Raw genomic sequence first — 25,572 nt, 5'->3', positions numbered from 1 at the left:
CTGTTCATAGTTCCTGATATGCAAATCGAATTCCTATAACCTAAACAACAGTGTTTCTCTGGGGCCGACAACATTAATCTATGCTGCTGTCTCCCCAGGACCCCAACCCTTTGCAAACACGACACCACAATTACCTTGTTAACAATCAGACTGGACCAATTTTGAGGCCTATTAGGCTCCCCCCAGCTCGCCTGCTGGATTTAAATGAGGCAGGGCCCTCAAAATCGTTGGCGTGGGTGCCGACCAGCACATTCCCCCAACTATTGAGACCTCTCTCTCATAATATATTGTTAAAAGCTTTTACTGTTAGCTTTAATGTCCCTTTCAAGTACTGTCTTTTTGTACCTCTTTGTAGTTTTTTTTATAGCTCTCTCAGTTCACCAGATTTCCATTTTCCCTTGCATTTGTGTACATCTGTCATGACAGGAGAGAAAGTGGTGGCAGGTGGACTTTCTTTCCTTTTAGATATGCTGGATTAAGTCTTGAGTGAAGTTCTGATGAAGGGTCATCGACCTGAAATATTAAGGTTGTTTCTCCCTCTGCAGATGTTGCCAGACCTGCTGAGTATTTCCAGCATTTGCTGTTTCATTTCAGATTTTCAGCATTTGCAGCATTTTGCTTTTGGATTAATTCCAGGTCTGAGGTGAAAGGAGAGTGTATGAACCCACTGCAACTCAAATCCCTGCAAAGTACAATCCCATAGAACATTGGATAAAGTTTATATCACAGAGACAGACCACTCAGCCCAACTGGTGTTTGCGCCAGTGTTTGCGCTCCACACGAACCTCCTCCCACCACTCTTCATATCACCCTAACTGCATAACTTTCTATTCCTTTCTCCTTCACCTGTTCACCTTGTTTCCCGTTCAATGCTAGTTGCCTCAACTACTCTGCGTAGTAGCCTGTTTCACTTTCTAACCACTCTCTGGGTAAAGAAGTTTCTCCTGAATTCCTTATTGGATTTATTAGTAACTATTTTATATTTATGGACCCTAGTTTGGGTCTCCCCCGCAAGAGGAAACATCCTTCTCTTCACCTACCCTATCAAGCCCTTTCATAATTTTAAGGAGCTCTATCAGGTCCTTGTTTACCCTTTCCTTTACTAAACAAGAGCCTCAGCATGTTCAGTCTTTGCTGATAGTTGTAACTTCTCAGTTTTGGCGTCATCCTTGTGAATCTTTTTTGTACCTTCTCCAGTGCCCGACATTGTTTTTGTAGTATGGAGAACCAGCACCGTGCACAGTAGAGATGAAGCAAAACTTGACTCTTACCTTTCTGAAGCAGTCTGGTTTGAACAAGTTTAATTCCATCCATAATCGCTGGAAGGACATTACGCAAGGTCCAAGGAGAGTGAGAATCATTTAATAGGATCACATTAACTGTAAACAACTTGTCGGTACACTTCGAATAGTGGCTGCCGACCAAATTCCCCTGGACGGCAACTATGGTCCACAAACAGAAACTTAACAATCGTCTCATTTCCCCGCTGTGTTGTTAAAACACTCCAATTGTCCTTCTCTCAGGTCATTAACTTTGAAGAGTGCAGCTGCGAGGTATGTTAAAATGTCACCCTAAAGCTTTTCCTCATATAATACGTGAGGCTGAGCGCAAAGGTCAGCTTGTATAAACTGTTGTTGGTTCAATAAAAGTTCAGTGGTTGTAAAATGTGCGCAGTTTACGCGGCATCAGGTTCGTTTGAACTGAGATAACTGAGACAGCTCTTTAAAAGCCACTTCACCTGACGCATGATCAAAAACTACCTAGAAAAACACCATATCACTGTGATTGACAAGTGATGATGAAGCAGCAGACATTCCCATCATGCTCACTGACTGAGCCAGGCTGCCTGGGAGGGACATGGGGTGGATGGGGAGATTGGGAGCCCACTAAGTAAGTATGATTGTGAGACCCTGAAGTTTCAAAATTGGCTCTATGTTTTCCTTTAAAACATTTCAACAGTAATTCATTGGCTGTGAAGCACTTTCAGATGTCTTGAGGATGTGAATGGTTCCATATAAATGCAAGTCATTGAACTAAAGGAAATGGCGTGCATTTATATTGAACCATTCATGATCTCAACACGTCCATTAGGAACAATTTCATCTGTGGACTTGCAACCATGAGAAGCTGGGTTAGCCCATTGAAAATTCACTAATGCACCTGGCAGAGAGAGGGGATTGGGAGGAGGAAGGGGTCTTTCAGCCCCTTGAGGTGGTCTGGATCAAGCCTAGGTGTGGGAAGTTAATTGGGAGTAGACAAACCCACTGAGGGTGATGGGAGAATCAGAACACAAGGTGGAAAACGGGTTGCTTTGTCCGCAATCTGAGGAACAGGACTTTGGCTGTCAGAGACAAGGTAAAGGAGTGAGACCGACTTATAAAGAGGAGAAATGTAGCATGTCATAGACATTGCAGCATTACACACACTGCTACAGAGAGGTGGGATGAAAGTACAAGGCCCCATTCCTCAGGTAAGACATTTTATGTGGGCAGTGCTGTGTAGGAGGTCAGGAAGACCTGACAAAACACCGTCCCCAATTTGTTCCATAATTTCTCCTCGTAAGGGTTCCAACCAACATTGGGTGTGGACTAATAAGTTGTCTGCCTACCTTTATGGCCTCAAGTACTATGTCTCCTAAGACCAGAGAAAAGAAAAATGAGGGAGTGATTACAGAATATGTACCCACAAAGAGAAGATGCAGCAGCAACAGTCGCTTTGTGAAGCTGATGGCATCATTAGGGTTTGGATTTTCTCTCAACAGCATTAATTTGTGTTGACAGCAGAAAGTGAGCTTACAATATGTATACTGAGCCACCCATGTGTAATATAAGGATGTAAAGGGTTAATACTGAAGACAGTGAGAGTAACCCCTCCCACTGTAAGAGTGATGATGTAACAGTCACATGAGATTTGGCTTGAGAGGAGAGAGCGGCACCAAGGATGCTAGCTTAAGAGGCTTGATGAGTGAATATATAGTATTCTATAAATAATAGCGTTCTTAGTTGATCTTATCTCCAGAATGCCCCAGCAATGTTATTGAATACAACAACAACACGCAACACCATGTACCTTTATATGTATCATGATTAGGACAACTTGCCATTGGATTAACACTTGCTCCATAATAACAATTGCATTGGAAATCATATTGGGTGACCCCCACATTCTAGTCAAGTCTGATGGCAGCAAACACCACACTGTCAGATTATATTGTCAAGTTAAAAACAATTGATTGATTCACAATAATTACATAGAAGTAAGACAAAACATGGTACAAATAAAAAAACAATAAAGATAGGATCAGTCAACAAGGCATGAAGTATCCTTATTCGAATGCATTTCTGGCACAGACTGATAATCTGCTAGACCTTTGGGATAAAACATTCTTTGTAGACTTCCTGATGTCATAAATCACCAAACAAAAGTTGAGCAATGAGGGCAGTGTTTTCATGGCACAGATGTTCATATTGAGATATTAAAGGGCAAATATTCAGAGGAACTCCTGCCACTGTGCAGCCTGACTGGAGAACAAGCAAGTCAGAGCTAAGCCCGATTATACCTCCAATTCTGTCCCCAATACTCACATTGTCAGGCTCTCCACCAACAGTGAAGCCTCGCAATTTCTGTCCCTGACTACCTTCTCACAGATCCTTCGATGGATCCACTATTATAAATATGTAATAACAACAGTAAGTGCTGGAAATACTCAGCAGTTCTGGCAGAATCTGTGGAGAGAGAAACCGAGTTAACGTTTCGGGTCTGTGACCTTTCAGCAGAACTGTTAGACCTGCTGAATATTTCCAGCACTTTCTGTTTTTATTTCAGATTTCCAGCGTCCACAGTATTTTGCTTTTATTAGAAATAAGTAATCTGTCTACAGTGTGTGTACTTGTACACATTTTCACTTCAAAGAAAAACTGCCAGCGCCAACAAACTTTGACTTAATTTGTTTCTGAGTGCGGGTCGAGATATTGATACTGAATCTGTAGATGTCTCTGTTCAATTTTGTGCATTAGCTACTACTCCTACCTCTTTTTTTTTTTCTTTTCTTTTTGGGCCTCCTTATCTCGAGAGACAATGGATACGCGCCTGGAGGTGGTCAGTGGTTTGTGAAGCAGCGGCTCCTACCTCTACAACACAACAAAGGGGGCTACTTTTCAGTTAGGGCTGAAACTAATTTTTAAAATAGATTTTCTTTATAGCTATTAAAAAAAAGTATACATTTTTCCTATTTGTCAAAAGACAAAGGTCTGCTTTTCATTCGGGTGTGTCAAGCTACTCCAACCTGGTTCACACAGTGAACGCTGACCCTGGGCCTAGGATTATTTGTTGAGTTAGCCTTGACTTTTCTTTCTATAGAATTATGATGAGTTATCCAATGGCACAATCCACGAGGCAGAACATGTTGGTGATAAATGGTCATGCAGTATGAAAATGGTGATACAGAATGTACTGGTGATAAATGGATGGAAGGTTTTGCTATTGCGCAAATGCACTTTATTTCCACCAATTTTCTTGCTGCTTGACATTTCTCCTCACACTACAGTCCAATCTCAGCCAGAGGACAGGCTGGAGATCTGCTGCACAATTAGGGTTACAGGTTCAGATTATATGCCTTCTATGGAGTGGAGATGGGCTAGAAACATACCTCCAGCTCCTGGGCTACCCTTCCTTGGACTAGAGGTGAGTGGAAGTCTATCTCACAGGCTTCAAATACCAGTACACCAGAGGGTAGGTGTTGCCTTTCCTTTGTTCAAACCACCTCTCTCCTCTGCGTGGTGTGTCTCCATCTTAGCCATCTTTCTTCACTCACAAATAAAGGCCTCATGGGGAGGATATATAAAGCCTGAAGTACACAAAGCATGGTTTGCAGTAGTGTGGGATTTTCAAGCACAGTTTGCAGCAGCATAGATCTTTGAAGGAGATGAGAGTGAGGGAGCACGGGGATATATTTTCTTGAAGCATTCTGTTCTACCCCAGCAGGAGAAGTTGCTTTCAATTTATGTGACATTTGGCCCATTTGATCTCATCCTCTCCCATCTTCCCATGACAGCATTGTGCTGTTTCTTAAACAAATCCAGAATCTCTTCCTCAACCACCCTTCCTGGCAAACCCATTCCAGCTGTTGATCACCCTCTGGCCAAAGAAACAGGTCCTGGAGTCTGTTCTAAAATTGCCCTGAAGTTGTGTTTTACATTTTACTCGAGATATTTCTCATTTTTGTGGTTCAGTCTACTCTTGTACTTAAGCCAAACACTCTCAGGGATCAGAAGCCATGATTGTAGGGGGGAAAGCAGGGAGGGAGATGGAAAAGCAGAAGGGGCTGTGTGAAGAATTCCAGAGGGCAACAAAGTAGTGGTTGGATAAGGAACTGCCAGTGGTGGAATGGATGGAGCTAGGGACTGATGTGAGAGGAGCAGAGGCAATGGGTGTGGGGACATACGACAAAAAGAGATGACAAAGGTCAGGTGAGGCAAGGCTCAGAAGGAACATCATTGAACCATAAAGAAGGCGGCCATTCAGCCCATCATGCCTGTGCTGGCTCTTTGAAAGCTACCAATTCATTCCGCTCCCCTGCTCTTTTCCTATAGTCCTGCTACTTTTCCCTTCAAGTACTTATCCAATTCCCTTTTCAAAGTTACTATTGCATCTGTTTCCACCACCCTTTCAGGCAGTGTACTCCAAATCATAACCGCTCACCGCATTAAAAAATTCTCATCTCCCACCTGGATAGGAACTAAGGGTGAGAATTTTGAAATTGGCAAAAGTGGATTTGAAGGCCCAGGTGAGCTTGGAGACAGTGATGGGAGAGTGAGACTTCGTGCAGGTCTGCAATGTTTTAGATGAGTTGAAGCTTCAGAGGGTCAAGGCAGGATGGCAAGCTAGAAGGCCATTAGAAGGAGCAAGCCTTGAGGTGATGTGTATGGATGAGACTTTTAACAGTGGAAAGACAGAGAAATGGCATTGAGACAAAGCACATTGCAGAGATGGAGAGACTTCTTGACATTCATTTAACCTTTGACTATGAAATTTCAGCAGCATAGCAGATTTTATTACTTGAGTTTTATTATATCAATACTGTTCTTATTACAGTTGCATAATTATCATATGTTGATCTGATTCTGTGCATCCTGTAACTGATATTAAAAAAACCTTTGCAAATTTACTTACTGTATTTGATGTTTGTACTGCATTGACCTTTTAATGTTTCCATGCTATTGCTGTTGCTTAATATTTGTACTCTTGGAAAGTGAAAATATGAATTTATAGGAGTTTCAATAAACCTTTTAATTAAAAAAAGTTGTGGTTTGTAAGGGGAAATGGACAAGTGACTTGGTGCCAAGTCAGTGCATCAAGGTAAGGATTAAAATCAGTAGTAACAAAAGTAATTACTGGAATAAAAACAGAAAATGCTGGAAATGCTCAGCAGGTCAGACAGCATCTGTTGAGAGAGGAACAGAGCTAATGTTTCAGATAAATTCCCTTTCATCAGAACTGGAAGAAGTTAGAGAATTAACAGGTTTTATCTAAGTTCAAAACCAGGAAAATGGGCGGGGTAGGAAAGAACAAAAGGGAAAATCTGTTTTATGGTGGTCGGCTTGAGAGTTTAAATGACAAAAGGGATGATGGTGCAAAGGATAGTAATTGGACAAGTAAAGAAACAAAAGATGGGTCAAAAGGAGCTGTAAATGCTCTTATGAATGCTGGACATTGTAGCATGATTAGGTTTTTAAAACTGTGATTTTTAATGTAGTTTAAGATGGAGTCAGATAAGTTAGGTGACCTCACATAAACACTGCTTGAAGACAACACAGGAATCTTGGTTACCAGGATAACAAAGAACCCCGATCAAAGACTTTTTTGAATAGCAGAGGCTACAGGGGTATAACACTTGAAGAACAATGGGTTTCACCCTCCCAAACTTTAAGATCATAAACAAGGAGTCAGTGACTCTGAGAAGGTAAATGTGAATGGCCATTGCTAACATCTGGAAACAATGGAAAGCCTGGGTGGCTCCGCTATAACCAGACTTGTGGACTTTGCATTTTGGAAAAGACAAATGACTACTGACTTTTGATTCCAGATAAATTCCACAGATTTTCAGAAGGCTAGCAGACTGTGAGGAAGACTGGCAGAAGACCAGTGGTGGCAGCCTCAGAGAGGAGAGAGAGGGGACACCAGCTCTCAAGACTGATGCAGCAAAAGGCTACAAGGACTTGAATCTGTTTTGAAAGTTGAGGTTTTCAGAGAAGTAAAGGACCAACAGGATCACCAGAAATCACCTTATTCACAGAAGCCCAGGTCGAAGGTGCTGAGAAGAAGTGAGCCAAGAAAGGTCTGGGAGATCCAACCAATTGCAATTGGGAAGAGTTTGGGACTTTTGGCTACAAAGATTTCACCATCAGGGTGGACTTTGTGACGTAAAAATGTGGTGTGAGGTTTTCAAGTGTTTTAATAAGTGAAGAAAATACCTTTCTCTGTAATTTGGGGTATCAGCTAATTACAAAGTACTATTTAGTTAATGGGGATATTTTTAGTTTAGTTGTTATAATAAAAGTCTTCTTCTTTGGCCTCCTTATCTCGAGAGACAATGGGTAAGCGCCTGGAGGTGGTCAGTGGTGTGTGGAGCAGCGCCTGGAGTGGCTATAAAGGCCAATTCTAGAGTGACAGACTCTTCCACAGGTGCTGCAGAAAAATTTGTTTGTCGGGGCTGTTACACAGTTGGCTCTCCCCTTGTGCTTCTGTCTTTTTTCCTGCCAACTGCTAAGTCTCTTCGACTCGCCACACTTTAGCCCCGCCTTTATGGCTGCCCGCCAGTGAAATATTGTCGTGTAGTTCGTTAAATTGTTCTGGGGAGTGTTTTAACATTAACGGTCGTAACAATGGTAACAGCAGAACCATTACCAGCAACTGCTGTCCGAGTGATTATTGGCTTTGTTTTAGCCTTACTTAAATCTAAGATCTTAGCTGAAGCTTAACCCAAAAGTCTTGGATGAAACCAGAAAACCCAGGCCAAGCTTAAAGAAGTGGACTGTATTCCATTATTCCATCCACTGTTGGTGAAATGTTTCCCTGTGCACTTTGTGTTAAACCAGATAATAGGCTACAGTTAAAATGTACAAGGGCTTCATTAAATATATATGTGAAGGTACACATAGAAGCATTAATTATTACGGAGGGATGTGAAGCAGAAGCCACAACTGAGATATTGCTTAGGTTTTGACAGTTCGGTGAGTTAGGAAAACGACTTGGCCCAAATTAATTGTCAAGAAAAGTTCTCAAACAGGTCGATGTTCAGGATGGTACAGCAGCGTAGTGGTAATGTTACTGGATGGGTAATCCAGAGGCCCAGCTTAATCTTCTGGAGATATGAGTTCAAATCTCACCACGGCAACTGGTGGCATTTAAATTCAATTGATTAATAAACCTGGAACAAAAAGCCATGAAACTACCAGATTGCCGTAAAAACCCAACTGGTTCACTAATGTCTGCTGTCATATAAACATACGAATTAGGAGCAGGAGTAGGCCACTCAGCCCCTTGAGCCTGCTCCACCATTCAACAAGATCACGGCTGATCTGATTGTAACCTCAACGTCACATTCCCGCCTACCCCCAATAACCTTTCACCCCCTTTATCAAGAATCTATCTACCTCTGCCTTAAAAATATTCAGACTCTGCTTCCACAGCTTGAGGAAGAGAATTCCTAAGACTCACGTAACAACTCTTCAGATATTGCCTCAAACTTTTCCACTTTATTTTTTCTTCTCTTTTCTGTCTCTATTTGCATGTGTGTATCGTGTATGCATGCTAGCATGGGACGCGGCTTGTATCTGTAGGCATTACCGAATTAGAGTTTAAGTTTAAGTTTAAGTGAGGGAAACTCTGAGGGAAAAAATTTCTCCTCATCTCTGTCTTAAATGGGCAACCCCTTATTTGTAAACAGTGACCCCTAGTTCTAGACTCTCCTACAAGAGGAAACATCCTTTCCATATCCACCCTGTCAAACCCCTCAAGTTCTTATATGTTTCAATGAAGTCACTTCTTACTCTTCTAAACTCCAGCGGATATAAGCCAACCTTCCTTCATAAGACAACCCACTCATTCCAGGTATTAGTCAAGTAAATCTTTTCTGAACTGCTTCCAACGCATTTACATCCTTCCTTAAATAAGGAGAACAATACTTCACACAGTGGTCTCACATCCCCTGTATAACTGTAGCACAACCTCCCTACTTTTGTATTCAATTCCCCTCGCAATAAACGATAACATTCTATTAGCTTTCCAAATTACTTGCTGCACCTGCAAACTAACCTTTTGTGATTCATGCACTTGGAGCGGAGCGTGCCGGGGTGGGGGGGCAGCGAGGAGCCGGTGTGGGGGGGCAGCGGAGGGGCCGTGGGGGGGGAGTGGAGCGGCTGGAGAGAGCAGCAAGGTGGGGGGGGAGCGGAGCGGCCGGAGAGAGCAGCAAGGGGGGGGGGGGAGCGGAGCGGCCGGAGAGAGCAGCAAGGGGGGGGGGGGTGGGGAGCGGAGTGGCCAGAGAGAGCAGCAAGGGGGGTGGGGGGTGGGGAGCGGAGCTGCCGGAGAGAGCAGCAAGGGAGGGGGGCGGTAGCGGAGCGGCCGGAGAGAGGTGGGGGGAGGGAGGAGGAGTGCGTTTTTCTGTGCATGCGCCATAAACTTGCAACTGCAAAAGACATACCGGCCGGTCCCCGCACCCGGCAACACCAAGGTCTTCGGCCGCTCACTCCCCATGGCTCTCTACGGCCTCTCGCTTCCGGCCCCATCCATCCAGCCATTCCCTCCAGCTGCAGCTCCCCCATCCAGCCGCTTTCTCTCCTACTTCTCAACTGTACTTCAGGCATTGCATCCCCCTCTTCAGGCAGTTCTGAATTTAACTCCCTCCCACTAGACCCCCACCTCCCACCCCCTTCTACCCACCCTCCCCCCCACCCCCTTCTACCCACCCTACCCCCCCTCTCCCCACCCCTACCCCCTCTCTCCCCCTCCAACCCCCTCTCTCCCCCCCCACCCCTACCCCCCCCTCCCCATCCCCTCACTACCCCCTTTCCCCCCCACCCCCCCCTCTACCCACCCCCACCCCCCCCCTCTACCCCCCACCTCCACACCCCCCTCACCATGGAGGATCCTGTTTTCTCTTTCACCACCTCATATCACTTTTCCTGTCATGGCAGAATAAAATGAGTCCCAGACATCTGGCTTAAAGTGTCATCATTTATACAGCATAAGTAGAGGAAAACTGTAGTCAGAGATGGTAAGAGCACACTCACTTAGTACTCTGTGCAACGCAGTGACCTCGTCTGGGAAGAGGATTTCCCTCCTCTACCTCATGGCCTCCATCCAAGTTGGCATCAATGAAGCGAGGGGCAGCCCTGCCCCGGGTGCCAGGCTTCCGGCTCTCCTGTGACATCTCTCTTCCCTCTGCTGCTGTCGAAGACTTTGGCACAATCAGCAGATTTCTCCCTTAGGACTACCAGCAGCCTCAGTGATGGCTGCTAAAGGGAGTCTAAACCAGTCTCCCAGTTCATCCGTTCCCCACTCCACTGGCTCTAATTGAGTAACCTGTCACAATATCAATTAAGGGCTCACCCGCGTGAAAATCTTAACTTCAATGCGTTTGCCAATGGAGGTGGGTTCCTGACCTGAAAAAGATCCCAACTCCTGTTTCCTGCTGCTGTGGCAAAAATTCAGCCCTATTGACTCAATGTCCAGGCATACCTCTTAGTTGTACAAACAATGCCAGAAGGCCCACCATCACCTTCTCAGGGCAATAAACATAGTAACATAGAAAATAGGAGCAGGAGTAGGCCATTCAGCCCTTCAAGACTGCTCCGCCATTCATTATGATCATGGCTGATCATCCAATTCAGTAACCTGTTCCCGCTTTCGCCACATACGCTTTGATCCCTTTAGACCCAAAAGCTATATCTAACTCCTTCTTGAAAACATACAATGTTTTGGCCTCAACTGCTTTCTATGCTAGTGAATTCCACAGGCTCACCACTCTCTGGGTGAAGAAATTTCTCCTCATCTCAGTCCTGAGAGGTTTTCCCTGTATCCTTAGACTATGACCCCTGGTTCTGGACTCCCCCACCATCGGGAACATCCTTCCTGCATCTACCCTGTCAAGTCCTGTTAGAATTTTATAGGTGGAGGCGAGCAAAGAGTTAAAGCCTCAAACTAGGGCGCTGGGTCAGGAACCCATCATGATGCCCCCCTTTTTCCGGGTTTAACCTGGGCGGGTGTGCCCCTGAGCAGGAAACCCCCATGGAATTCTCAATATTTAAATCCCCAATTATCTGAATTCTGGCTTGAGCAGCCAGAGCAGGGGTTTCCTGTGCTGTGTGGAACTTGTCAGTGTCAGCCAGGTGACAGCACAGCAGGCAGTGCCTCTTCAGTGAAACTGACAGACTGGGAAGCCTTCAAACGGTGAAACTGAATAGCTGCAGCCATACCTAGGTGAGAGGCTGGTGCTCACAGCACCTCTTCTGAGAGGGTGCTTTGGATTGTGTGGAGAGGAGGGGAGGACAACACTTGTGGAGGGTGACTGTGAGGCATGGGTGTGGGATAGCACAAAGGTGTGTCACTATTGGCTGTTACGATGGGAATGTGAAGAGGTGCCTGGAGAGAGAGGAATGAGTGGAGCCGCAAGGTGTGTTGGTCTGAGGAGTGTTGTGCAGGAGAATGCCGGGGAAGTCAGAGTGTGGGGAATGCCACTCACCTTTCCTTCCCTTTTGAACTCTTGGGGTACTAAATCCAGGTTTGAGGGGCTACATTCCTGCTGCTGACTTCCTCAGCCACTTCCAACTATGCCTGCTTGGTTTGAGAGGCTGGCCTCTTCCTCCTGCCCTTGGGAAATATCACATCACTGCAATCCCTCTGATCCCGCAGCAGGTCTTCCAGGTAAGAGTCAGGGACACAGGAGGCAGCCTTCCCAGGTCTCCTTTCCAATTCTGTGGTTGCTGAAGCCTCAGGAATCAATGTACAGTTACATTCTGACTCCTGCCAGGGTCCCTTTAACGAGAAATCTTTCCTTTGACAGAATTGGCGTGTCATCCCGTCGACCCTCTCTGAATGGTCAGGAAACACAGAAGCAGGATGCTAATGCCATGGCTGAGCTAAAGAGTCATGCCAATGTCTGGTACTGAATCAAACAGGCCCCCGACCTGCTACCAGCCTCCCCACTGCATGTGAAGCTATTAGGATAAAATTCCACCCACATTGGGACCTCCGACACATGATCTGTAGGACCTCAGAAGCGGCATCTGTGGGATCTCAGAGGTGGTGACTGTGGGATCAGACATATGTGGACAATTTTACAGGGGCTACCCTGTTGGCAAGAAGGCTTGGCAGCTGCCGGTGCAAATCTGAAATTTCAATTATCTTAAAATAATGTGAGTTAGGTGAGTTAAAAGAACAAGCCTCCCCACGAGCAGTGTGTCCTGTGGAATAACACCAATATATTACCATTCCTTCACTGTCGCTGGGTCAAAATGCTGGAACTCTCCCCAACAGCACTGTGGGTGCACCTACATCACATGAACGGCAGCGGTACAAGAAAATATCTCACTTCCACCTTCGCAAGGACAATTAGGGAAGGGCAATAAATCTGGCCTTGCCAGTGATACTCACATCCCATGAATGAATTAAAAAATGATGTCCATTGTCGTATCCCAAAATTATTTTATTTGTGGGATGTCACTGGATTACCAATTCAGACTCCCATTGGTTTCTAGACTTTGCTGGTAAATTCAGAATTTCCCTCAATGCACCCATGGAATTCATGTCAAGAGATGAGGGAAGAAAAGTTACTGTAGAAACTTACATAGAATATACAGCACAGAAACTGGTCATCTGGCCCAACAGATCTGAGATGGTATTTATGCTCCACATGAGCCTCCTCTCATGCTACTTCATCTAACTCTATCAGCAGAACCATCTATTCTTTTGCCCCTCATCTAGTTTCCCCTTAATTGCATCTATGCTATTCACCTCAACTACTTCATGTAGTAGCAGGTTCCACATTTTTTTTAGAACATTACAGCGCAGTACAGGCCCTTCGGCCCTCGACGTTGCGCCGATCTGTGAAACCATCTGACCTACACTATTCCATTTTCATCCATATGTCTATCCAATGACCACTTAAATGCCCTTAAAGTTGGCGAGTCTACTACTGTTGCAGGCAGGGCGTTCCACGCCCCTACTACTCTCTGCGTAAAGAAACTACCTCTGACATCTGTCCTATATCTTTCACCCCTCAACTTAAAGCTATGTCCCCTCGTGTTTGCCATCATCATCCGAGGAAAAAGACTCTCACTATCCACCCTATCTAACCCTCTGATTATCTTGTATGTCTCTATTAAGTCACCTCTCCTCCTCCTTCTCTCTAACGAAAACAACCCCAAGTCCCTCAGCCTTTCCTCGTAAGACCTTCCCTCCATACCAGGCAACATCCTAGTAAATCTCCTCTGCACCCTTTCCAAAGCTTCCACATCCTTCCTATAATGCGGTGACCAGAACTGCACGCAATACTCAAGGTGCGGCCTCACCAGAGTTTTGTACAGCTGCATCATGACCTCGTGGCTCCGAAACTCGATCCCCCTACTAATAAAAGCTAACACACCATATGCCTTCTTAACAGCCCTATTAACCTGGGTAGCAACTTTCAGGGATTTATGTACCTGGACACCAAGATCTCTCTGCTCATCTACACTACCAAGAATCTTCCCATTAGCCCAGTACTCTGCATTGCTGTTACTCCTTCCAAAGTGAATCACCTCACACTTCTCCGCATTAAACTCCATTTGCCATCTCTCAGCCCAGCTCTGCAGCCTATCTATGTCCCTCTGTACCCTACAACACCCTTCGACACTATCCACAACTCCACCGACCTTCGTGTCATCCGCAAATTTACTAACCCACCCTTCTACACCCTCATCCAGGTCATTTATAAAAATGACAAACAGCAGTGGCCCCAAAACAGAACCTTGCGGTACACCACTAGTAACTAAACTCCAGGATGAACATTTGCCATCAACCACCACCCTCTGTCTTCTTTCAGCTAGCCAATTTCTGATCCAAAGCTCTAAATCACCTTCAACCCCATACTTCCGTATTTTCTGCAATAGCCTACCGTGGGGAACCTTATCAAACGCCTTACTGAAATCCATATACACCACATCCACGGCTTTACCTTCATCCACCTGTTTGGTCACCTTCTCGAAAAACTCAATAAGGTTTGTGAGGCACGACCTACCTTTCACAAAACCGTGCTGACTATCGCAAATGAACTCATTCTTTTCAAGATGATTATAAATCCTATCTCTTATAACCTTTTCCAACATTTTACCCACAACCGAAGTAAGGCTCACAGGTCTATAATTACCAGGGCTGTCTCTACTCCCCTTCTTGAACAAGGGGACAACATTTGCTATCCTCCAGTCTTCCGGCACTACTCCTGTCGACAATGACGACATAAAGATCAACAACAACGGCTCTGCAATCTCCTCCCTGGCTTCCCAGAGAATCCTAGGATAAATCCCATCTGGCCCAGGGGACTTATCTATTTTCACACTTTCCAAAATTGCTGACACCTCCTCCTTGTGAATCTCAATCCCATCTAGCCTAGTAGGCTGTATCTCAGTAATCTCCTCGACAACATTTTCTTTCTCTACTGTAAATACTGACGAAAAATATTCATTTAACGCTTCCCCTATCTCCTCTGATTCCACACACAACTTCCCACTACTATCCTTGATTGGCCCTGTTCTAACTCTAGTCATTCTTTTATTCCTGATATACCTATAGAAAGCCTTAGGGTTTTCTTTGATCCTATCCGCCAATGACTTCTCGTGTCCTCTCCTTGCTCTTCTTAGCCCTCCCTTTAGATCCTTCCTGGCTAGCTTGTAACTCTCAAGCGCCCTAACTGAGCCTTCACGTCTCATCCTAACATAAGCCGCCCTCTTCCTCTTGACAAGCGCTTCAATTTCTTGAGCAAACCACGGCTCCCTCGCTCGACAACTTCCTCCCTGCCTGACAGGTACATACTTATCAAGGACACGCATTAGCTGCTCCTTGAATAAGCTCCACATTTCGTTTGTGCCCATCCCCTGCAGTTTCCTTCCCCATCCTACACATCCTAAATCTTGCCTAATCGCGTCATAATTTCCTTTCCCCCAGCTATAATTCTTGCCCTGCGGTATATACCTGTCCCTGCCCATCGCTAAGGTAAACCTAACCGAATTGTGATCACTATCGCCAAAGTGCTCACCTAGCCAGGTTCATTACCTAGTACCAAATCCAATGTGGCATCGCCCCTGGTTGGCCTGTCCACATACTGTGTCAGAAAACCCTCCTGCACACACTGGACAAAAACAGACCCATCTAAAGTACTCGAACTATAGTATTTCCAGTCAATATTTGGAAAGTTAAAGTCCCCCATAACCACTACCCTGTTACTCTCGCTCCTGTCGAGAATCATCTTCGCTATCCTTTCCTCTACATCTCTGGAACTATTCGGAGGTCTATAGAAAACTCCCAACAGGGTGACCTCTCCTCTCCTGTTTCTAACCTCGGCCCATACTACCTCAGTAGACGAGTCCTCAAACATCCTTTCTGCCGCTGTAATACTTTCCTTGATTAACAATGCCACACCCCCCCCTCTTTTACCCTCTTCTCTGTTCTTACTGAAACATCTAAATCCCGGAACCTGCAACATCCATTCCTGCCCCTGCTCTACCCATGTCTCCGAAATGGCCACAACATCAGGATCCCAGGTACCAACCCATGCTGCAAGCTCACCCACCTTATTCCGGATGCTCCTGGCTTTGAAGTAGACACACTTTAAACCAAGTTCTTGCTTGCCAGTGCCCTCTTGCGTCCCTGTAACCTTATCCCCTACCTCACTACTCTCAACAGCCTGTACACTGGAACTACAATTTAGGTTCCCATTCCCCTGCTGATTTAGTTTAAACCCCCCCGAAGAGCACTAACAAATCTCCCCCCCAGGATATTGGTACCCCTCTGGTTCAGGTGAAGACCATCCTGTTTGTAGAGGTCCCACCTACCCCAGAAAGAGCCCCAAATATCCAGGAAACCAAAACCCTCCCTCCTACACCATCCCTGCAGCCACGTGTTCAACTCCTCTCTCTCCCGATTCCTCTCTTCGCTAGCACGTGGCACGGGCAACAACCCAGAGATAACAACTCTGGTTGTTCTCGCTCTAAGCTTCCACCCCAGCTCCCTGAATTTCTGCCTTAAATCCCCATCTCTCTTCCTACCTATGTCGTTGGTGCCTATGTGGACCACGACTTGGGGGTGCTCCCCCTCCCCCTTAAGGATCCCAAAAACACGATCAGAGACATCACGTACCCTGGCACCTGGGAGGCAACACACCAACCGTGAGTCTCTCTCGTTCCCACAGAACCTCCTATCTGTTCCCCTAACTATGGAGTCCCCAATGACTAATGCTCTGCTCCTCCTCCCCTTTCCCTTCTGAGCAACAGGGGCAGACTCTGTGCCAGAGACCTGCACCCCATTGCTTACCCCTGGTAAGTCGTCCCCCGCAACAGTATCCAAAACGGTATACATTCTAACCACTCTCTGGGTAAAGAAGTTTCTCCTAAATTCCTAACAATTTATACGTGACTATCTTATATTTATGCCACTTAGCTTTTGCAAGAAAGCAAAAAATTAAAAATGGTAATAAATAGAGACCTTTCACTATGACTATGAAATAATCTTGGAATTACTTTGCCTCCATTGTTTTTTAGCAAGAGGAACCCCTTATAATTCCATGGTCTGGCTGTGAAGAGAAAAAGGGAAATAAAGAAAATTGGAGGCAAAGAAAGAAACAAAGAGAAAAAGACAAGGAAAAGATGAGAAAGTAAAGACAAGCTACCTTACCTTACATCATCAGTGCCCATCTGACAGATGCAGCCATGTTTTGTTTCTGACATGAGGGCCCAGTGGTTCCTTAGCCAAGTGGCCACATATGAACCGAGACATAGCGCCAGGGCCTAGAAGTTGTTTGATGCCGCAGCCGCTTTACAGGCATAAAATGGGCGCAAAGCATCCAATGTGGCTGGTGGCGTGTACATGCACGTTCTGTGCCAGATATGCATCGCTTGCCATCGTGTTAAAGGCAGAAAAAGAGATTTCCAGTCCCGTCATACAGCAGGCTTTAGGGCTTTTGTATATGACAATAGGGCACATACAGCTGTTTTTGGCCCCCTTTGCAAAATTGAGCTGCCCTGAACAAGGTGGGCACCAGATGGGCTGTGTTCAGCAAAGCGTAGTCCTTAATAGCGTAAGATTCTTAAAGGAACCACTGGAGCCTGCCACCAAAAATACTTAATGGAATGTGGAGGTGGGAGGAGCAAGAGTGTTCCTCCCAGCTCTACTGAGGTGCCAAAGATTGTTGATGTCCCCCTCTCTCTCCTGATCTCTCCCCCCCACCCCCCTCAATTGCCTCCTCCCCCATCGCCACTTCCCCCAACCCCTGGACATATCTGAGGGCCAGAAATCCAGTGTTGACTCACCGGCAACCTGCCAGTCTCATTTAAACGAGGCTCGAGCCCCAATGATCAGGTATCCCTCGAGACTACCTATTTCAGCACTGGGTTCATTCAGCATCAATATCTCGGCCAGAGTGTCATCGAACTATTCAACCAGAGTCGACATCATAGCTAGCTCAATCTTATATACAGGCAAAATACTATGGATGTTGAAAATGTGAAACAAAAACACAAAGTGCTGGAAATACACAGCAGGTCAGGCAACATCTGTAGAGAGAAACAGAGTTAATATTTCAGGTAGATGACCTTTCATGAGAACTGATCATCAGCCTGAAAGGTTAACTCTGTTTCTCTCTCCACAGATGCTGCCAGACCTGTTGAGTATTTCCAGCACTTTCTGTCATTGGATAGCATTTGGAGTAGCAACTCTGGCAGATTTTTCTCACCGTCTAACTCAGAGCTGAGGCTTATAACGAAAAATCTCACATTCTGGGATTGATCCAATGCTGACAGAACTTCAGAGCTTCCAGGTTGAACCTGGTAGAAGATGGATCTTGAAGCCAAATGAATAAATCAATGCAAATTGCAAAGCTGATTAGCTTCTTGTCAATCAAGCGATAGCAGTGATGCTAAAGATCATAAAATCAATGGTGGAAACAGATGCTGATGGATTGCATTGACAATCCAGAGTGTTTAGGATATGGCAGGTGAGGCCTATTAGACACATTTACTTAAACATGGCCAGCACTGCACAGGTAGCTCAAACTGACAACACTTGATGAGAAGGGGCAGAAACAAGAAGGTAACAAGATGGTAATAATCTTCGGAAGATCCAGTAACCACAACACAGCCATGGAAATTCAGGACTTCTCCCAATAGCTCAGTTGCCACAAACACCAGATGCCACAAACTTTGATTCTTTAGCCTGTGCTGGGTTAGCTGATCTCAGTCAGTATGGTGGCAGGTGGGGCAAACCTGACCGCAGAACCTCTGGACTATGGAGTGAAAACAATCTGCCACAGTTGCCATTCCCAGTGGCTTCTGCTGGCAAGTGTCCATGTGTCGATGTGGAGTGAGGATAGGATTGTAGGATCGGGCTTCATTGAAGTGCCCATGAAGGTTGAACGATCTGATGAAACTCTCAGTTTAGGCTCACACATGGCCACTTGGACAAGGAATTAGAGGGCAACCAGCATAAGCTAGTGCCTTCAGGAGGGGATGGGAAGAAAGTGGACCAAAAAAATTATATTCTGTATTTAACTGTTGCATTTTATGATATTTTAGCCGCTATTTTACAAAAATGATAGGTGCGTGGGATCTGGTATGGGATAGTATGTTGCCAGAAGCACTTTGGATGAACTAAAGTTTACGGAGAGTGGAGGATGGGCAACCATCTAGGAGAGCACAGAAAATTTGCAATTTGGAGTGTTCTCTCTTCTCTTTAACTCCCCCATCCTCCACCTGCATATTTATGATTTCAGGAAGAACATAGAAGTAGGAGTGGGCCATTCAGCCCGTCAAGTCTGTTCCGCCATTCAATTAGATCACGGATGATATCTACCTCAACATCACTTTCCTGCGCTATCCCCATATCCCTTGATGTCATTAGTATCCAGATATCTATTGATTTCTGTCTTGAACATGCTCAATGATTGGGTTTCCACAGCCCTCTGGGGTAGAGAAGTCCAAAGATTCACTACCCACTGAGTGAAGAAATTTCTCCTCATCTCAGTCTTAAATGGTCTACCCCTTATTCTGAGACTTTGTCCCCTGGTTCTAGACTCACCAGCTAGTGGAAATATCCTATCTACATACATCCTGGCATGCCCTGTAAGAATTTTGTAAGTTTCAATGAGATCACCTCTCCTTCTTTGAAACTCTAGAGAATGCAGTTTCCTCAATCTCTCCTCATAAGACAATCCCACCATTCCAGGGATTAGTCTGGTGAACCTCCACTGCACTCCCTCTATGGCAAGTATATCCTTCCTTAGATGAGGAAACCAAAACTGTACACAATACTCCAGGTGACAAAAGAATAGCTGAGGGTTTCAGTGTCAGATGCGCAAGAGTTGAGTCATGCGACATTGCAGAGGGCGAAGTAGAGAGGCTTTGTGATTGAGAGGATGTTGGGATGGTAGCTCAGTTTGGGTTTGATTTGGGTGCCAACAATCCAAACCAGCAGTGACTGTGGCTGGGAGGGGAATGGAATCGCTAGTTGGGGTACGAAGTTTCTATCCGTGGCGGAAGACGATGGCTTCAGTCTTTCCAACATTTAACTGGAGGAAATTTCAGCTCATTGTGTCTGGGTATCAGACAAGAGGCAGTGGAGGAGTTAAGACAGGTGGTGAAGAGGTAGATCTGAGTGTTGTTAGTATGTGTGAAAGTTGACCACATCTGTGGATTGCGTCGCCAAAGGGCAATGAGGATGAAGAAGCGGCCAAGGTCAGATTCTTGGCATTTTCCAGGGGCAATGGATGTGGTAGGAACAGACACCATTTGTAAAGATGCTCTGGTTATGATCAGATAGATAGGAGTCGAACCAAGTGAAGGAAGTGCTACTGAGCTGGACATCGAAGAAAAGGCGTTGGAGGAGGTTGGTGTGTTCAATCGTATCAAGGGCTGCAGAGAGGCTGAGTGAAGGAGAGGGATAATGAACCATGGTCACATTCATAGATTATGGCCCAGATTTTGCAGTCAGCCATGAAGGAATGGTGCTTGCAGTTCACCTGGCTGACAGCTGCTCTAATCCAGTGCTGGGTAAAAAACAGCGAGGGTCTTCAACCAGGTTGTAGGATCCTCACTGAGACACATAGAGTTTAAACCAGAAAGTTTAAAACAGCAAATATAAGTTAGATTTAAATCATGTACAGAAAGCAAAATAAAGCTTAGGAAGGACAGATGGGATTAAGAGAAAGAGGTAAAAGAAAGACAGAAAAAGTTAAAAAAGTTAAAAAATTAGTTTAATTTTTAAAAAACTTTAACACTATTAACTTCTGAAGCAATGATATTCTAGACTTGTAAAATTTAATTTTCAGGTCTGGAGGTCCTTTAGTAATAATTATTACTTTTCATGCAAGAGAAATTCACTTACATTTGAATGCACCAGCCCTAACTTTTTCTGGCATCTTTAATGGGAAACTAGTGGGCAAGAACCTCAAGGTCACACCATTGCATTGATTTTAATGGCAAGTCTGTTGGTAAGGACTGTTACAGCACACCCTGTGGAAGATCACAGCATCTCCGACAGTAACTTCCAGATTTCTATGTTTAACTGTGTATGTGTAAATGCAATAGAAATAATAAGGCTAACAGCACTCACCAGTATAAGGGAGTAAATCTATTGTCTGATTTACTCCCTTATACTGGTGAGTGCTGTTAGCCTTATCATTATTTTTATTGCAAAATTCGGGCCATTGCTGTTTGTGAATTTGGTTATTGCCGTTTTGGTGCTGTGATGAGGTCAGAAACCTGATTGGAGAGAATAATGAAATTGTGAGTAAGATGGGCATTAATTTGGGAAGTGACAGCAAGTTCAAAAACTTCAGAAAGGAAAGGAAAGTTGGAGATGAGATGGTAGTTTGCAAGAACATAGGGGTCAAGGGTAGAGATTTTGAGTGGGAATTCATGATGGCAGTTTTGTAAGGGAGGGGTACAACACTTGAGGAGAGGGAACCATTTACAATGTCAGCTAGCATGGGAGCCAGGAACAGAAGTTGTGCAGTCAGCAGTTTAGTGGAATGAGATCAAGGCAGGAGAAGGTGAGGTTCACTGAAGACACTGAGTTCAGAGAAGGCACAAGTTGAGATAGGAAAGAAACTAGAGAAAGACACTCATCTGGACTAAGGCAGGGAGAAGCATTTGAGCAGTGGGATTGGCTGACACAAATTTGTAAAGCTGTTGGGTTAGGGAAGGGAAAATCAATTGCACTTCTTGCTGCTGAAGCCATTCATTGACCTTTGCTGGGAAGTGGGCATTTTGGATGTTGGGTAAGGACAGGGTCAGAGGCCATAGTTAAATAAGCTACTACCTATGCGTACATGTGGAGAAGGAGTATGTGGGCAAAGTAAGAGAGCAATTGTTGAACTTTTCAAAGGAGGAGAGAAGGGCAGAGAACAGTAAAAAGAAATCACTGTTGATATAAATCAGTTTTCTGGCAACAGAGCAATGAAGGGCCTGAATAGAGCACAAAGGATATGAGTGCATCAAGCAATGCTGCATTAAAGAACCGGGAATGGACAATACTTCTGGTTTTCAGACTTTCAAAGTTAGACAAGAATTTTCTGTCTGGAGACTGGAGTTATGCAGCATTGATGGGAACATTGCCCTTGATATGTTAGCATAGACTATAATAGCTGACAGGCTATTTAATTATGGGGGCAAAGGGTGGTCACCACTGAATCTAATGTCACCCTCAACCATTATCCACAAACTCACTTTTCAGCAAGCATCACCCAAGAGCAATCAAGAGTGAGAAGCCAGGATGATTTTTTTTCTTTGTCTTCCTAAAACATGAAAACCAAAATCCATTGTAGTGCTGAGACCAGCTAAATTGGACTGGGGAACCAAAGTGGGACCTTCTGGTCTATGTATCTCAGTGCTACATCAGCCTCTTGCACCCACATGTCAAGTCAGAGAGGTACTTTGTTAAAGCTGAAGAGAATCTTGGAGCTGGGGCGAGTGGAGTTTTCAGATTTGTACAGTGTAGTTTGTTACCAAAGTCATTTAGCCTGGAGTTTCATGATTGGTGTGGAATGTGCTACACAAACAAATATTATATCTGTTTATCAACAGGCACCTGTACCACATATAACTATATGACATAGCAACCTGGAGCTGAAATCAGCCACAAAAAAATGCTTCTACTTGTATCTATCTAGAGCCACCAAAGTCCACCGAGCATCTGTTTCCTGGTTGTACTGACGTGCAGAAATTACTTTATTCCATTGATTTTCCAAAACATCATTAGCAGGAACCCAGATAACCGGCAGAATCAATTGATCCAGAGACCAAATGCTGAAAAGTGGCTAAATAAATAAAATTGTACCCTTCCCCTCCCCAGTGCCTGCTATATTTTCACACCTGTTGTTTCTTTGACATTACTCTGATAAAAAGGAAAAGAAAGACTGGCATTTATATCACACAAAATGCATCTGTGGACAGAAAGACAGAGTTATCATTTCATGTGCCTGTGACCTTTTAGCAGAGCTGTCAAAAGTTAGAAATGTAACAGGTTTTGAGCAAGTGAAAGGGGGAGGGGGAAGAAGAACAAAAGGGAAGCTCTGAAATAGGGCGGAGGGCAGGATAATTCCCCTGCATTTTACTTCCTTTTACTTCCACCAGTGAGGGCAGATGGGGCCTCCATTTAATGTCTCATCTGAAAGACGTCTGACAGTGCAGCACTACCTCAGTATTCTATATTTTACACTCTATAATATATCTCCCTGCTCAGCATAGTGGGGAAAGTCTTCGCCCCTGTCGTTTTAAACAGACTCCAGAAGCTGGCTGAGCGTGTCTACCCTGAGGCACAGTGCGGCTTTCGAGCAGAGAGATCCACCATTGACATGCTGTTCTCCCTTCGCCAGCTACAGGAGAAATGCCGCGAATAACAGATGCTCCTCTACGTTGCTTTCATAGATCTCACCAAAGCCTTTGACCTCGTCAGCAGACGTGGTCTCTTCAGACTACTAGCAAAGATCGGATGTCCACCAAAGCTACTAAGTATCATCACCTCATTCCATGACAATATGAAAGGCACAATTCAGCATAGTGGTGCCTCATCAGACCCCTTTCCTATCCTGAGTGGCATGAAACAGGGCTGTGTTCTCGCACCTACACTGTTTGATATCTTCTTCTCACTGCTGCTCTCACACGCGTTCAAGTCTTCAGAAGAAGGAATTTTCCTCCACACAAGATCAGATGGCAGGTTGTTCAACCTTGCCTGTCTTAGAGCGAAGACCAAAGTACAGAAGGTCCTCATCAGGGAACTCCTTTGCTGACGATGCTGCATTAACATCTCACACTGAAGAGTGTCTGCAGAGACGCATCGACAGGATTGTGGCTGCCTGCAATGAATTTGGCCTAACCATCAGACTCAAGAAAATGAACATCATGGGACAGGACGTGAAAAATGCTCCATCCATCAATATCGGCAACCACGCTCTGGAAGTGGTTCAAGAGTTCACCTACCTAGGCTCAACTATCAGCAGTAACCTGTCTCTCAATGCAGAAATCAACAAGTGCATGGGAAAGGCATCCGCTGCTATGTCCAGACTGGCCAAGAGGGTGTGGGAAAATGGCGCACTGACATGGAACACAAAAGTCCGAGTGTTTCAAGCCTGTGTCCTCAGTACCTTGCTCTACGGCAGCGAGGCCTGGACAACATATGTCAGCCAAGAGCGACGTCAATGTGACATTGACCACAAGTCGTGGGAGTCAGTTGCCAGTGATCACCAGAGCTGGCGGCAACCATAAAGGCAAGGCTAAAGAGTGGCAAGTCGAAGAGATTTAGCAGTTGGCAGGAAAAAAGACAGAAGCGCAGAGAGAGAGCCAACTGTGTAACCGCCCTGACAACCAATTTTATCTGCAGCACCTGTGGAAGAGTCTGTCACTCTAGAATTGGCCTTCATAGCCACTAAACCACTGAACACCTCTAAGTGCTTACTCATTGTCTCTCGAGACAAGGAGGCCAAAGAAGAATATTGTCCACCAACTGGTGAGAATACAATTGGAAAATTAACAACCAGACATTTCGAGTTTGCTTTGTGTGACACATTCCCTTGAATCATATCGGACACATCTATCTTTCGTTATTATTTGTCCCTGCTGTTTTTTGGGTCTATATTCATTCCTTCACTTGTTTCTTCATGCTGGCTGTACTCACCATTTTACTTGTTGGAGAAGTCAGTGAGGACAGGGAAAGATAGTGCATTGGGTAGCACTGTTGCCTGTGAGCCAGTAGGTTGTGGATTCAAATCCACTCGAGACTTGAGGGATTAACATAGTCTGACAGTTCTGGTGCAGTACTGAGGGAGCGCTGCACTGCCAGTTTTGCAGACTTTCAGATAAGACATCAAACCGAGGCGCTATCTGCTCTCTCAAATGGATGTAAAAGATCCCATGGCAATATTTCTAACAGCAGAGGAGTTCTCCCCAATGTCCTGGCCAATATTTAATCCTCAAACAACACCATGAAAACAGATTATCTGGTAATTATCACATTGCTGTTCGTGGGAGCTTGCTGTGTGCAAATTGGTTACCACATTTCCCTACAATTTAAATAGTGACTATACATCAAAGATAATTCATACACTGTAAAACAGTTTGGGACATTGTGAAAGGTGCTATATAATTGCTAGTTCTTTATTCCTAGAGAATAAAAGGAGCAGATCAATTGGGTGATGCAACCCCACGGTGATAGTTTGTCACACGCCTTCTCTTCAAGACCCCAAGTATGCTGACAGGAGACTATCCTCCATTGACCATGTCAAGGATTTCTTTTATCCTGCTAACTCCAACCAAACACATATCCCACTGCAGGCACAGCCAGGACCTACACCCACCCCGTCTGCCCCACCTTTGTTGATCATAAGGAGCACTGAATTCAGCTGCTTTCTTTATCACAGAGCCACAGAGTGAAAGGTAAAAAGATCCGACACCTCGCCAGTGCCTGAAGGTATCCCGCACGCACAGCGTCCCTCTCCCTTTATTGGTAACCCTTCTGGCTGGAAGTGAAACCCAGAGGAGTTATGGCTGCATACAGTCACACCATTATTCCCCGCCAGGATGGAAATGACTGGATAATTCCCATGTCATTGATTTTCTACACAGAATTTCTATCATGTAACTAACCCCCACTCACTGCATTTTGCTGAAGAAATAATCCTGCTTTTATTGGGAGACATTGCTGTAGTTGCAATCATGAGTTCTGTTTGTTGTCGTCCAGAGACTCTTTTGAAATAGATTCTGTAGACTGTTGTTTAAACACTCTGTTTTCCGTGTAAATAGACTGTTTGCCGTGAATCCTGGCGTAAGTCCTGCC

The 25,572-nt window shown here is 45.0% G+C and overlaps 1 protein-coding gene across 1 annotated transcript in view; it reads right to left on the bottom strand.

Annotated features, from left to right (window-relative positions):
* LOC137353282 (guanylyl cyclase C-like) overlaps window positions 1-1,573 on the bottom strand; it is a 97,632-nt gene extending 96,059 nt beyond the window's left edge. The window contains exon 1 of the mRNA XM_068019385.1: window positions 1,272-1,573. Coding sequence (XP_067875486.1) covers window positions 1,272-1,479 — 208 coding nt within the window. The 5' untranslated portion in view covers window positions 1,480-1,573. The remainder of the gene's footprint in view (window positions 1-1,271) is intronic.
* Between the last annotated feature and the right edge of the window lie 23,999 nt (window positions 1,574-25,572).

The sequence above is a fragment of the Heterodontus francisci genome, chromosome 41, assembly GCF_036365525.1.
Source record: "Heterodontus francisci isolate sHetFra1 chromosome 41, sHetFra1.hap1, whole genome shotgun sequence".
Classification (NCBI taxonomy): Eukaryota; Metazoa; Chordata; class Chondrichthyes; order Heterodontiformes; family Heterodontidae; genus Heterodontus; species Heterodontus francisci.
The sequence above is the reverse complement of the archived record's forward strand: the minus strand, read 5'-3'. Positions and strand labels throughout refer to the sequence as shown.